This window comes from Neophocaena asiaeorientalis, unplaced genomic scaffold (assembly GCF_003031525.2).
Source record: "Neophocaena asiaeorientalis asiaeorientalis breed wild unplaced genomic scaffold, Neophocaena_asiaeorientalis_V1.1 scaffold123, whole genome shotgun sequence".
NCBI lineage: Eukaryota > Metazoa > Chordata > Mammalia > Artiodactyla > Phocoenidae > Neophocaena > Neophocaena asiaeorientalis.
This window is the reverse complement of record NW_020173666.1, coordinates 2,328,294-2,344,008: the sequence shown is the minus strand read 5'-3', so window position 1 is coordinate 2,344,008 and position 15,715 is coordinate 2,328,294. Positions and strand designations below refer to the sequence as shown.

The 15,715-nt window shown below is 38.5% G+C and overlaps 1 protein-coding gene across 2 annotated transcripts in view; it reads left to right on the top strand.

The window, feature by feature from the left end:
- Positions 1–329: 329 nt before the first annotated feature.
- SHPRH (SNF2 histone linker PHD RING helicase) overlaps positions 330–15,715 on the top strand; it is an 80,303-nt gene continuing 64,917 nt past the window's right edge. For both annotated transcript variants that reach the window (XR_003003599.1, XM_024747916.1), the window contains exons 1-4: positions 330–528; positions 10,076–10,739; positions 13,001–13,130; positions 15,227–15,445. Coding sequence is in view for 1 of the 2 variants with exons in the window: in XM_024747916.1 (XP_024603684.1) it covers positions 10,104–10,739; positions 13,001–13,130; positions 15,227–15,445 (985 nt within the window). In the remaining variant the exon portion in view is untranslated. The remainder of the gene's footprint in view (positions 529–10,075; positions 10,740–13,000; positions 13,131–15,226; positions 15,446–15,715) is intronic.

Sequence of the window (15,715 nt, the reverse complement as noted above, 5' to 3'; positions counted from 1 at the left end):
ATTTGCAGAATTCTCTTCTTTTTATTACAGCCACAACGCTTACATCTAGCACTCTCTTCAAACTGGTCTCACTCCCTTCCACTGGGAGCCTCGCCCCTTCAGCCGGGAGCCCCGCTCACTTCTAAATCCGCTTAGAGCCCCGCCTCCTCCTTAGAGGTTCCAGCCAATCCTGTATTCTCCAATGTCTCGGTGTCGAGATATCGCGAGACTTCGACCGTGTCTTTCGAGAGTCTCTAACCATGTGGACTTGCGCAGAAGACACTCATGAAGCCACTGCCGGACAAAGGGGGCGGGGCGCTCCTACGTGCGCGTTCACCTTGACCCCTCGCTCCAGCGCGCGCCCGGCACCTAGGAGCTGTGGTTTCTGGGCCCCCCAAGGAACCGCAACACACGCCAGCCTAAATCGCGCGTGCCTACCTCAAGTGGATGTTCGCTGGGTGGCGAATGCGTGCCCGGGACCTGCGGGGGCATTAGAGGGCCCTGAGCCTTGGTGCAGAGAGGCTCTAGGGGCTTGGAGAACGAGTCTAGGTAGGCGCTTGGGTGATGGAGGGTCAGGGGTCAGAGGTCGGGGACGGAAGGCGTCTCTGCACAGAGACGGAGGTCCCAGGGAGGGAGGACTCTGTTGTTCTGGAGTCCGGGAAACTAAAAGGCTAAGAGGGAGACGCAGCGCGAGTCCCCCCGACCCTTCCCCATGCCAGACGTGTGGGCCCGTGCACCGCCGCGGCTCCCCCGGGACGAGGTGGGGTCATGGGAAAGGAGGGTGTGCTTCTCCCCGGGGGCTGGGGCCTGGGGCCTGCAGTGTCTTGTTCGAGCGCCCCGAGGGCTGTGATCGCGCTCCTCCGCCTCGCGGCAGCTTGTTTGCCCGGCCTGCTGGGAGCGGTCGGCGCTGACAGCCCTCCTCAGACTCCTCGAACCGCTTTTGAGTGTTTTGGAAGAAAACTGAGTTGGGTATCACTGTTCGCCGCAGATATGCCCCTGGAGACCTGGAACTGGGCAGCTGCCTAGCTTCTTGGTGGGCGGGGTTGTAATGTAGTACAGGGGAGGCCGAGGCCAAGTTAGTCTGAAAGTTCTCAGTTGCCTCTGGAGTCATATTAATTACGTTCGCATTCTAAACCACCAGTGCACAGTGTACACTTTGACTCCTTGGTAGTTGCTAGTTTCCAGAACCAAGATGTGTTTTCTGATGATTGACGGTCACTGTCAGATAAACAGTATTATTAAATAATGACCATTAAGCTTGTGTCTTTTTTCTAAGTGACTTGACATTAGCCATGAGGTAAAAATCCTAGATGTTTGGTGTTTTCCTACTTGTGTTTAAATTAACTTGTGGCTTTAACGGAACAAAAAAATAATAATTTTAAAGTCATTAAAGCCATTTTTTTACTATTCGGTTGGGTGATAGCAAGAATGATGAAACTCCCATGAACTGAAATAATCCATAATATCTGTACTGTCACCGAAAAGACTAGTTGACTTATGATCAGTAATCATGCTGGAAGCAGTGTGGTAGTGAACAGCTGTGGGATAAGTGTATCTGTACTGCTAAAGCTGGCACTTCCTGGAGTTTACAAGGTCCACTTGGCCAATAAGCTGGCAGTTGAGAATAAAATAGTTTAGTTTTGAAGGATGCTATATATATGTATATATATACTCTCCTTGTCCAGCCTGAAGAACTGTACTTACAGGATTATTAAAACAAATCTTTTATTAAGAGTTCAGGCTAGAAAGATTTGGGGGAAACAATCTGCTGGTGAAAAGTCTTAGGAGGGCATTTTCTAAGTATCTGTGACTAACCTATGTTCTAGAGTTCAGTAGATGAAAATACTCTCAGCCTACTGGGATTATCACTACAGAAGAAGATTGTGGTAATGCTAGGTCACTGAGAACTTTTCAGTTATCAGTAGTGATTGGGCTTCACTTGCATAAGGCTTACCTTGGACAGCAATATCTCAAATGTATATACTCTTTGTTCCCCTAATAGCCTAAGCCCAGGCCTACCACGGATTCATGGTAATTCAGGATTGGTATGTGTCTTTTAATGAAGAGCTAATAATTTGGAGAGGAAAGAACCAGAATAAGTTTAATTGATATCCATTTGTTGTATTGTCTTAGTAACTTAACATTTTATGTTTACTCTTCTAGCAATCTATCTTTGTTTTCTGTTAAAGATACAGGTCAGTCAGTTTTCTCTGTCTCATTCTGGGCCAGAAGTAGTAAGGAGTAGTTTCACACTACCTATAGTCTTTTAGAATATGGTTAAGAGAGATTTTTCCAGAAAGAAATATGAGTAAAGTACTGTACTAGGTCCTTAAAAAGAGAGAGGATATTGAGAAAATTAGAGATCTTTGGTTCACGCTACTTTGTATGTCATTTCCATCCTGACACTGACCTGGCATTGGGAGTACAATGCTGAATAGGATACTGTTCCTGCCCAGCTTTCAAGTAGTTCAAAGTCAAACAGTTAAGAGCACTGTAGCAGTTGGGATCAAGGAGGAGAGGCCCTTAACTCAGCATACCTGGTCATGGAAGGTTTTGTGGGGAGATTAGGACAGTGATAGGCAGAAAAGCATCAAAGGGCATTTCAAGCAAAAGGCTTTTTACATCTAAGTGAGGGACAATAAAAATGTGGTCCATATAGAAAACTGCATATAATCATGTTATACCCAAACACTGATATTTAAGGGGGAGGAAGAGGAAGCAGAATCATCAAAGATGAGATTCATCTGGTATGAGGAAAACAAGGAGAAGGATTTAGAATTGGAATATGATTAGAGTTACATGGAATTTTACCAGTACTTGACTTATTAGCTACCAGCTAACATTATGGTTATAAGTAGCTTTGATCAAACATTATCTTCTTTGGTTAAAGAGTTATCCCTAGATAGAGATCTGCTAGAAAAAGAGTCAACCAAAACAGGATGGTGGGGTGGAGGGAAGGCAGATCATGAATGTTTGCTCAGTAGAGAACTGAACAAAACGAGAGCCTTGCTAGAAATCCTGGTCTTTATTTTGCTTCAACTTATCATTGTAATTGAGAAATGCTTCTGTAATATTAGAAGAATCAGATTGGAAGCAAACATCTGAAAGAATGTGCAGATTATAGTGGTATATATCAGTTAAAAGATACTGGATGAGCCTAACCAGAGAAAAGAACAGAGAGATGAAGGAATGTGTTCTGATTCAATAATATCTCTATTACAAGACTGTTGTAAGAGAAAGGGCACATATTAACCTCTCTTCGCAATTGATTGGCTCAAAATGGTCATGGATTACTAGAGATGCAGCACCAGTTGAGCAGACATTTCCCATCTATACTATACTTTGGAAAGAAAAGTGGATTTTAGTAGGCAGCTGGCTAACAATAACGAGGTTTCTCAAACTTGGCTGTGTGCTGGAATCACCTAGGGAGCCTAAAAAATAATGGAGGTAGTGCCTGGGCCCTGCCCCAGAGATTATAATTTAATTGGCTGGTGTAGTACCAGGCGTCAGGATTTTTAAAATTTCCTCCAGGTGATTCTAATGTAAGTCAAATTTGAAACACACTGATCTATAGTCTCCCATCCTGCCACTTTAAAGTTTGGTTATTGTAAAATTATAGTGTTCTCGGGGTGATGATAATAGCAACTACCACTTACTGAATATGTGCTAAATTTCTGTTGCTGTGCTCTTGTACATACCCAAAGAGGCTAGATAATTTGTATGTGCCAAGGCTAGAATTAGAATCTATTGAAAGGACTTCAAAGCCCACATTCTCTCCTATAAACCAGATTGCTTTGCAGATGTGAGACACTTTAGCCAGTTGCTTTGGGGGCTTTTAGAGTTAATGATTCCATAATTACCCTGTTACTAATATTACTGTGATTGGTGTGATAGGTTGTGTAACTGGCCCAGTTCCCTCCCCATCCCCTAACTCATATCCATGCTCTTTGCCATGAGCGGTTCTACCCATAAAGAAGTGTAATATATCTCCCCGCCTCTTGACTTTGAGTCCATCCATGTGACTTGCTTTGGCCCATGGAACCTTAGTGGTTTTACCCTGACCAAATGCAGGAAAATACCTGTTTGGTTGGATTTGTACTCTTACACCTCAGTCACTGCCATAAGAACATTCCTGAGGTTTTTTTCTGGTCCCAGGAGAAGGATGAGGACTACGTTAAGCAGAGCCAAGCTGCTTCTCCTGAAACCTAGCCCAGATCAGCCAACCCTCAGCTAACCTACAGATCTGTGAGAATAAATGATTGCTGTCTCAAGGCAGAGCTTTGGGTGATGCGTTATACAGCATATTTATGACAGTAGCTAACTGATAAACTGGTGTAGCCTAAGTTCAGCAGAGTGACCCAATTCCAGTATTCCAACCTGGGCTCTGAGGAGAACTGGACACAGATAAGCACTTAGGTTATTAAGGGCTTCCTGTATTATTCTGACCTCTTATCCAAGATAGTAGAGGCGATAAGATGCTTGAAGAGTAGTTAACTATAGTCAGAGATAGATCACTACCTGCATATTCATAAGCCAAGCACTGGTTGAGGGAGTGGAATTCTCATGATTGACTTAGACCAGCAATGTTTGATAGACATTTTGCAATTATGAGAGTGTTCTATATATTTATACTGTCCAGTACAGTAGCCACTAGTCACATATGGCTTTTGAGCTCTTGAAGTGTGGTTAGTGAGAATGAAGAGCTGAGTTCAAATCTTTTTTTAACTTAAATAGCCACAGGAAGCTAGTGGCATCCTTATTGGACTGCACAAACAACTTCCTTGAGACTACGGAGGAAACCACTCTTCTTTTAAGTCACAAGGCCAGTGTGTTCCTAAGTAAGAGAAAGGTTCTGTCAACAAGGAAATGAGGTAGATCTTAGGTAGATAAGTAATATTATATGTTTCTTTTATGGTTATTGTTCTATTCAGATCTTCTATTTATTGGACCAGTTTTATTCATTACATTTTGTTAGTAAATTACACATTTTATCTAGATTTTTCAAGTTTATTAGAATAAAGCTATGCTTAATATTCTCTTACAGTTTTTAAATCACTTCTGCACCTTTTTATCTTTGCTTTTTAAATTAGTTTTTTTTTAATTTATTTATTTATTTTTGGCTACGTCGGGTCTTCCTTGCAGCGTGTGGGCTTTCTCTAGTTGCGGCGAGCGGGGCCTACGCTTCATTGCGGTGCGCGGGCTTCTCATTACGGTGGCTACTCTTGCTGCGGAGCACGGGCTCTAGGCGCGCGAGCTCTAAGCGCGTAGTAGAGCCACAACTTCAGTAGTTGTGGCTCGCGGGCTCTAGAGTGCAGGCTCAGTAGTTGTGGCTCACGGGCTTAGTTGCTCTGAGGCATGTGGGATCTTCCCCGGCCAGGAATCGAACTCATGTCCCCTGCATTGGCAGGCAGATTCTAAACCACTGCACCCCCAGGGAAGTCCTGCTTTTTAAATTAGTTTTATTAAGGTAAATTACATGCAATAAAATTCAACAATTTTACACGTACAATTTGATGAATTTTGACAAATGTATACCATCATGTGATCACCAATAGAACATTTCTGTTACCCCAAAGGTTTCCCTTCTGCTTCTTTGCTGCCAGTCACCTCTTACCACTTCCTGGCCCCTGATAACCACTAATCTGCTTTCTATCACTAGATTTTTACTTTTTCTAGAATTTCATATAAATGGAATCATACACTATGTAGTCTTTCACTTCTGGCTTCCTTCACTTAGTATAATGTGTTAAAAATTCATCCATGTTGTTATATGTATCAGTAGTTTATCATGAGTAAGTATTGCATTTGTTTATCCATTCATCAGGTGATGGACATTTGGGTTGTTTCCAGTTGTAGGCTTTTATTAATAAAACTGCTATTAACAAATTCAAGTTTAAGTCTTTTATGATTCTGTGTTTTTATTTCTCTTAGGTAAACGCCTATGAGTGGGATTAATAGGCTGTGTAGAAAATATATATTCAGTTTTGTAAGAAATTGACAGACTTTTCCTGTTGGAATGCTGGAGAGTTCAGTTCTAGTTCTTCTACATCCTCAGTCTTTTAAATTTTAATCATTCTACTGGATATGTAGTTTCTCATTGTGGTTTATGGGTTGAATTTGAAATGCCTTAATAACTGATGATGGTGAAGATATTTTCATGTGCTTACAGTATTTGCAATGTATAGATCCTCTTTGGTGAAACGACTGTTCAAAATTTATGTCCATTTTTTAATAAGGTTGTTTTTCTTACTATTGATTTGCAAGTTGTTTATATATTCCACATAGAAATCTTTCATCACGTATTTGTTTTACTAATATTGTTTCCCATCCGCAGCTTTCCCTGTCATTTTCATAACAATATCTTTTGAAGAGCCAAAGTATTTAATTTCATTAAAGCCTAATTTATCATTTTCTTATAGTCTCTGCATCTTGTGTCCTATTTAAATTTTTTTTTTTTTTTTTGGCCTAATCCACTGTCACTTAGATTTTCTCTTCAGTTTTCTTCCGGAAGCCTTACAGTTTTAGCTTTTATATATCAGTTTATGATCCATTTCAAGTTAGTTTTTATGTGTGTGGGGAGGTAAAAATCGAGGTTCTTTTTTTTTTGCATAGAGATATCTATTAAAAGGGATATTCTTTCCCCATTAATTGCCTTTGAATTTCTTTCAAAAATCAATTGACCATGCTATCTGGGTCTATTACAGGACACTTTATTTTGTTCCATTGGTCTATATGTCTATCTTTATAGATAGTCTATTACCACACTGTTTTGATTACTGTCAGTGTAAGTCCTGGAGTCATTGTTAAATCTTTAAACTTTACTCTTCTTTTTCAAAATTATTTTGACTCTTCTAGTTCTTGGGAATCAGCTTGTCAGTTTCTACAAAAAAAAAAAAAAAAAAAAAAAGGCCTGTTGGGATTTCGAATGGGATTACTTTGACTCTGTAGATCAATATTGAGGAATTGACATTTTGGCATCTTGAGTCTTTCAGTCCATAAACATAGTACATAGTATATATATATCTCTATGATTATACTACTAGGCTATTTCTCTCTTTTTATGTAGACTTGACAATTTTCAGAATGAAAAATTCTTAAAGTTATCTTTTAAAGAACTGTAAAAACAAGAGAAAAGACATATTTATGCACATATTTTTCATTCACAATGCTTTTTATCCCATTGTGTAGGTCCAAATTTCCATCTAATATCATTTTCCTTTGTGAGGACTTCCTTTAACATTTCTTGTAAATGTGGGTCTGCAAGTGAATTCTCTTGGCTTTTGTCATTTTTTTCACCTTTATTTCTTTAAAGATACAGTCAGCCCTCCATGTCTGCAGATTCTGCATCCACAGGTTCAGCCAACTGCGGATCAAAAATATCCAGTAATATAATTTGCTTTCCTAAAATTGCCAGTCAGTTTTTTTAATAGCCACCTTTTTGTGTTATGACTTCCTGATTCTGTTTCATGAAAACAATATGTTATCTCCCTGAGGATGTAAGATTTGACTGTTTTATAAAGTTCTTATTCAGATTGCTCCATCTGTTTGGGTGAAAGTTTCTTTGTTCATTTATACTCCTGTTGGAGATCCCTTCATGTTTGTTGATTGTGAACTCATCTTTGAGGTTCAGATTCCTCGCTTTACCTTTCATTGTCTCTGCTTGTACAGTTTGCTTAAGGGGAGGCTCAGAAGCAGATGTAAGACTTGTTTTCTGTTGTATTCAGTGAGGATGGGAGATTGGTGAGACCTCCATATAGGCAGAGTCCATTGTCATCTGCCTTTTTTTCTTTAGTCAGTGGCAAAGGACATCTTTCCAGTTTAGGCACCGCTCTCACCAGAAAATAGATACCCCCATCACAGCTACCTTGGCTTTGGGAGAAATAGGGCAGGTAAGGGCCTGTGGGTTTCCACTTTATTGTTCCACTATTATCTGTGCTGTAGCCCTGGACTCACTTTGGGTTCCACTACCAGGTCCCCCACCACTGAGCATGGCAGCCCGCTTGATGATGCTCCCATATTTTGTGCTAATACATTCACGCTGTCACTCAGCTTTCCAGTCTGATTCCCTCTGTATCATTCTTTAGGAATACCTCAAAGTTTCTGGTCAACTGAGATTTCCCCTTGTTTTGTATTACCTTAAACAGGGCTAGATTTGGAGCAGAGTAATTAAGGATGGCGAGTTAGTGGAGGTAGAGGGATGTACACTGCTCTGTGTGCTCAGTTTGTCGTCAAGAAACCAAAACACAGCTTATCATCTGTATTGAATTAAAGACCATGGTTTGATGTATACTTCTTTTATATCCTCTCCTCAAATACAGCACGGTGTTGAATACTTACTGGGGACTCGGCAAATACCTGACTGGATTTTATTTAGAAATGGAATTACTGAGAATATTTCTCTTTTTTTGTTTTTCTATATATGTTATATATATATTTTTAACATCTTTGTTGGAGTATAATTGCTTTACAATCGTGTGTTAGTTTATGCTTTATAACAAAGTGAATCGGCTGTACATATACATATATCCCCATATGTCCTCCCTCTTGCATCTCCCTCCCTCCCATCCTCCCTATCCCACCCCTCTAGGTGGTCACAAAGCACTGAGCTGATCTCCCTGTGCTATGTGGCTGCTTCCCACTAGCTATCTGTTTTACATTTGGTAGTGTATATATGTCCATGAAACTCTCACTTCTTCCCAGCTTATCCTTCCCCCTCCCCGTTTCCTCAAGTTCATTCTCGTCGTCTGCGTCTTTATTCCTGTCCTGCACCTAGGTTCTTCAGAACCATTTTTTTTTTATTCCATATATATGTGTTAGCATACAGTATTTGTTTTTCTCTTTCTGACTTAACTTCACTCTGTATGACAGACTCTAGGTCCATCCACCTCACTACAAATAACTCAGTTTCTTTTTATGGCTGAGGAATATTCCATTGTGTATATGTGCCACATCTTCTTCATCCATGCATCTGTTGATGGACACTTAGATTGCTTCCATGTCCTGGCTATTGTAAATAGAACTGCAGTGAACATTGTGGTACATGACTCTTTTTGAATTATGGTTTGCTCAGGGTATATGCCCAGTAGTGGGATTGCTAGGTTGTATGGTACTTCTATTTTTAGTTTTTTAAGGAACCTCCATACTGTTCTCCATAGTGGCTGTATCAATTTACATTCCCACTAACAGTGCAAGAGGGTTCCCTTTTCTGAGAATATTTCTTAAACTGCACTTGAAGACAAATTTTGTTTATACATCCTTTTTTTTTTTTTTTCCCCCAGCTACATGGTTGGAATAAATTGGAATAGGCACCAACCATCATTATGACTTTGTGATTTAACTTCTCTGATTTGTTTTATGCTGTGTATAGGAATTGGCTATTATTTTGGGAAACGTAGTTTCGGGCCTACCTTATATAGGCTGCTTTTAGCCCAGTTTCCTCTTTTGAGTTGACAAAGCTTTCTTTTCTTTTTTTCCCTATATTTAAAAATTTTCTTCTATTATTGTCTCTGCCTTATTTCCCCTGTTTGCCATCACCACCTTATTTCTTGCCCAGATATCCTTCTTATTCTTTTTATATGCTGATTCACAAAAAGAAATACATTTCTATGTTTTCATCTTCCTCTTTTGAAAAAGAAGATATATTTTTAGGGATTTTTAAGTTATGTAAGAGTCAAGTGAAGTTTTGTTAACTCTTTGGGATTATAAAACAAAATTGAAATTCTGTGGTGATGATATGAATCTAAATGTTACTAAAAGTTTTCAAATAAGCATTTCCAGGATATCTGAGAGATTTACCTTACTATCATGCTGCTCATTAAATGTATTTTTAGAATTTATTTTAAACAACAAATAATCTATATTAAATTTATCTGTAAAAGACCAATAAGACCATTAGAATTTATATGATACATGAGATTATAGTCAGTGTGTTCCAAAGCTGTATTTGACTTATTAAAAAAATTATCCATTAGTTTGTGTGTCTCTGAAGATTTCATGTTATGTGTGGGATTATTTTTCTCTGCTGAATTTCTCATCTGGGAGTATTTTAATACTAAAATCCTCTCTTGGAATGCCTACTGTTACGTTTGTCTTCTAGACTTCATATTTACCAAGATAACTTGAAAATGAGCAGCCGACGGAAACGTGCTCCTCCAGTGAGGGTAGATGAGGAAAAGCAACAGCAGCTTTGTTGGAATATGCATGAGGACAGAAGGAATGAACCTCTCACCTCAACTGATGACGAGCAGTCCTGCCCAGGTTTGGACTCCTCTTCCGCTCACTGCATCATCCTAGATGATAGTCTAAAGGAAGAAGTGGCTCACAAAGATAAGAAGAGGTGTTCAGAAGTGGTGAGCGTCTCAAAATCAGTTGAAGAAGAGACTGGTGGCATTTTTTCCCCTTTGTCTCTAAAGCTGAATATTGTGATTTCTCCCTGTCACTTTGATAATTCTTGGAAAGCATTTCTAGGGGAATTAACTCTTCAGCTTCTTCCTGAACAGAGTTTAATTGAAAATTTTTCTGAAAGGAGTTTTACACTGACGAGTTCAGAGTCGAGCTGTCAGTTTGTGCTCTATGTTCATTCAGAATGCGAAGATATAGAGAAAAAAGAAAGAGGACTCAACGAGCCAATCAGTATTTGTGACAAAGGTATTCAAGTGGAATCATCCTTTAGTGGTGAAATGTTAGAAGATTTGGGGTGGCTGCAAAAGAAGAAAAGAATAAAACTTTACCAAAAACCAGAAGGAAATCACATTATCAAGGTATGCAATTTCTGTAGTGTCTTTTAAGGTTCTTCTGCATCAGACAGCCCATTTTGAAATTAACTTAGAAGGAAGGTCTGGAAAGCCAGCAATAAGCCTCTCATTATTAAGTGTCAGAGTACATTTTATTTGGGACATTCAATAACTATAAAAAATGTATATTATAGCTAATCATTTTCAGGCTGTTCTTTTTTCAGGATCTTCCTGATTCGCCCTTTCCAGTTCTACTCTCAGTGACTTGTTTTGGTCCTCATTATCTCTTTCTCTTCCTGTAGCAATCCTTTAATTACTGCCTTTTCAACTCCTTCATTACCTTTGTCTCTGGGCTGGTATGCTATGGATGCAAATGGAATTCTAGTCTATTTACTGCCTCTAGAATTAATGATAATCTGGCATATAAGTCTCTCCTTTGATAGGCCTTTGTCTCCTTCTCCAGCCTCAACTCTTAATCACTCTGCTTTTTAGTTTGTCCCAGAAAGTGCAAATTAATTTGTTTCCTGCAGATACCCTGCTGCCTTTTTGCATCTCTGCTTTTGCTCTCACACTTCCCTCTGCCTGGGTTGTGCCTTCCTCGTCCCTCCAAACTCCTGGTCATCGCTTAATGTTCAGCTCAGAGTTTACTTCACCTAAGGAGATGCTTTCTTAAACTCCATGGATGGTGTTACATGCTCTTCCCCCATAATATCTAACACATATGCTCATTTTTGCCTTGGTCACTTGTAGTATACTTACGTTTTATATCTTTCCCCCTCACTAGACTATGAAGTTTTTTATCTTCACAGCCCAGTAAAATACCATGTACTAAACAGATTTTCAGTAAGTGAATGAATAAATTTACCATTCATTTCAGGCTCTGCTATTCACTAGCCAAGTAACTTTTTGTGAATCATTTAAAGGCCCTAATTTCAGCTTCTTTTTGTACGAAATGTAAATAGTACTCATTCTTTTTACCTCATACAGTTGTGTTGAGAATCAGGTGAGGTAATGTAAGTAAATGTACTTTGTCAACTATGAAGCAGGTTTATATGCCTTCATGCTAGAACTTGAAAAGAAATTCTAAAATGTTAAATTCACCTCTGTTCAGTTGAAAGCTGTGTTAGACATTTCTCACATTAAAAATCAATTATATTGATAGCCCCATTTATAGTTTCAGAATTGACAGAAGGAAAGGAGAAAATTTAGAAGCATTGGATTGTAATTAATTCTTCCCTGAACAGTCTAACTGTACAACCAAGCATTCCCTCTCTTTGCTGTTAGTGAGTGCCAAAAATTGTGGCTCAGGGATAACAAGTATGTAAGAATTCATGGATTGTATGCCTGTGTTCTGTCTACTTCTCCCACCCACACACCAAATCTTGATCTGTTCTGTCTTCCCTAATCCCAATTTTTATAAACTTTTAAACACTTATTGCTGCTATAGCAAGCCATCTCTAGGTACAAAGCAGAATATAAGTAGTGAAAAATAATCTTTGCCACTTATTCCTGTATAATGCTGGTTGATTCTTGTTCTTCAGTGAAAAACTATGAGAATCTCAGTGATTAGGGAATCAAGCTCAGGATAATACAGGAAAATGAAGGAAACTATTTATTGATTATCTACCATTAGGAAGTTTTAAAATTGTACTAAGTGGGCTATCTCATATAGGTTTCTCTCTATTGGGGTCAGAATAAATCAATTATTTTGTTTGTTTATTTAGCTCTTAAATATCAATGCCAGTATTAAAATTCAAGTATTTTGACTACAAAACTTCATACTACATTGTTTCACTAGACTCAAGCTACATAACCTTAATCAAGGTCTGTTTTCCTATACATTTTAGTGTTTGATATAGTAATAGGGATTCCCAAACCTAACCGTGCTTAAGAATCCTGTCATGTGCATCAGAATCTTCTGGGGGAATCTGCATTTTTAACCAGCTTCATTGATATTCTGATGATCATCCAGTTGGGAAATCATTGACTTGGTTGGTAGAATTGGTGTTCTCATCACAGTCTCCCAGGTTCAGTTTCAGTTAAGGAAATATTTTTTTTCTAGCTACTTAAATGGTGCATCACACATGCTAGGTACTGCATTTGTAGAATGAATTTGTTATTGAAAGTGAAAACATCTAAGGGAGATTTGGTAGTTATATATTTAGTGCTTGTGGGGTAAATACTGTGAATACCTTTAAAAATGATGATGTTAAAAAATGTTTTTCTTATAGCCTCAGAAATGGTATAGTACAATCAAAACTATTTTTATGTTGATTAATTCTATGTAGGTTGGAATTTATCTTTTGGAAGGTGGCCTAGCAAAACTAGATTTTCTGAGTGATGCAAACTCAAGAATGAAAAAGTTCAATCAACTCATGAAGAGAGTGATGGAAAAGTTATACAATTTTATTATTCCAGGTAATATTTAAAGTAAACTTTAAAATTGCTACTACTGAAGAGCTGTGGGTTTTCCCCCAAATCCTGTACATAACAGCCAGAAAAACAGCTACTAAAACCATAGTAAAAATTAAACCTTCATAAAATTGCTATATGACAAAATTATACTTATCCAAAATACCCCTACTTCTATAATTTTTGTCTTCATTTGCTTAATAATGTGCTTAGCTTGTAGTAGTTACTCAAGAAATGTTTACGGAGTCAATAGGCAGAATTTAAAGGGCTCTGAGCTGATTGGAATTTTTGCATTATTCCTGTGCTTTTTTATTTTGTCATGGCCAGAGATTCTTGGCTGGCCTTTATTCCACCTCTCCTTTGCAGTCTGACAAATAATCTCAAGAGCCTGCTTCCCATAAAGACCAGTTAACTTTGCTACTGTTTCTTGGCAAGACGTTGTATCCTTGGTCAGGACTGCAGTTTCAGAGTTGTCTGCCATTGGTTCCCAAGGGAGAGTGTGGATGGCTTGATGCAGCCCATCAACACTACTGGAAAAACGGCTCAAATTCTCCAAGTCCTGCTCATGGTGGGTCAGCCTTATTTCAGGTGCAAATTATAGAACATTTTTATACTGGAATATTTGGGAAATCCGTTTCTGAGCTTGGTTATTGAATTGTTTCTGCAGTACATTCTTTGCAGAGCTTCATGATAGCTAATAATAGTAAATCATTTTGCATGTTAAAGACTTAAAAGGAGGAAAATCACTGGTTTTAAAATTGGAAGGAATGCTTTTAAGTACACCTAGAATTTTTAAAGTTATAAGAATTCCATTATTCTGCCTTTTAAAAATAATAAAATTTGAACTTTTCAAAGGAAAACTTCAAATTTAGTTACTGATACTAGAGTATACACCTATACTAACAGTCTGAAATAACCAAGCATATAACTACACATTAATTGTAAACTTTTGAAAATCTTAATATGACATAATTTTTATTGAAAATAGTAAATTATGTATTTTATGGTACAGTTTTTATTTTAGGGCATATGAGGCCTGTTCTATAAATGTGTTTAGGCCTATTTGAAACCTTTCAGTAATAAATCATTAGCTTTAGTTAATGGGGTTTGTAAATTTGTTCAAGAGTCTGAATTTTTTTTTTCATGTTGTAGGCATGAATCTTCTTCCACAGGGCAATTGTGCCCAACAAATGAGTCTGAAATTCTTACGAATTTGTGTTGATGGCTTAAGCCCTTAATCTCCTGATTGGCTGCTGGTGCTGCTACCAAATACCTATCCTTTTTAGCATAAGAAATAGAATGGGAATCCTTGTCTTATTAGACATAGAAAAATTGCGTATGGATTTTTTTTATGTTAAGATGTAAAAGTGAAATAAATTATCCTTTTACAAACTGCAAAAGATATTCACATTCAGTTCCTCAGATGTTTATCAAACATCTACAACGCACAAGGCACGTGCTAGCTGCTCTAAGGAGCTATAAAAACAAAAGACAGGGCTTCCCTGGTGGCGCAGTGGTTGGGAGTCCGCCTGCCGATGCAGGGGACGCGGGTTCGTGCCCCGGTCCAGGAGGATCCCACATGCCACGGAGCAGCTGGGCCCGTGAGCCATGGCCACTGAGCCTGCGCGTCCAGAGCCTGCGCATCCGGAGCCTGTGCTCCGCAACGGGAGAAGCCACAACAGTGAGAGGCCCACGTACCGCAAAATAAAAAAAATAAAATAAAATAAAATAAAATAAAAAAGAAAAAGACAGCCTTTGCTCTCAAAGAGCATTACAGTTCAGTGGGGAAGGGATGAATACACACAAATGATTGTATTACCAGACAGATTGCAATATATTACTATATCCAAAGTATAAGAATATTGCATGAACACAGAGGAGAATATTAATTCTGACCAGGGAAAACAAAAGAAAATGTCATGAAAAAAGTATCAGTTGAATTTTCTTGAAGGATGGATGGGTAAATTTTTGATCAGTCAAAAAACATACTAAGAAAGGCCCCAGAAGTGGAAGAACGCATGGTATGTTCTTGAAATAAGAATTGCTTATAGTTATAAATGTGGATGGGATTGTTTTGAGTACATTTGTTCTTGGATATACAGATGTGTTGGAAGAGGATGAGGAAGATTCAGAGAGTGAGCCAGAGGGACAGGACATTGATGAACTCTATCACTTTGTGAAGAAAACACATCAAAAAGAAACTCCATGCATCCAAGTGGATGTCCAGCATCCTGCACTGACTCCTGTGTTGAGACCATACCAAAGAGACGCTGTAAATTGGATGCTACAACAAGAGCATTTCAAAAGCACCCCTGCTAGTGGCAAGTATAAGATGCTTAAGGAAAGGCAAATTGATCAGAGGGATTATATGAGAGAGAGGGTAGGGGGAAATCGATCAGTAAACAAATCATATTGAAAACATAGGATAGAATGGGTGCTACTATGAACAAAATTATTTTCTAAGAAATCCTTCAAAACTGAAATCTAGAGAAATTCATATATGAGTTCCCTCATCCATAAAAGTTCAAACTGATTTTTCCAGCCAAAGTAAAGGCTGCCTTGATTGGAATTTTTAAAAACCAAGACATTTC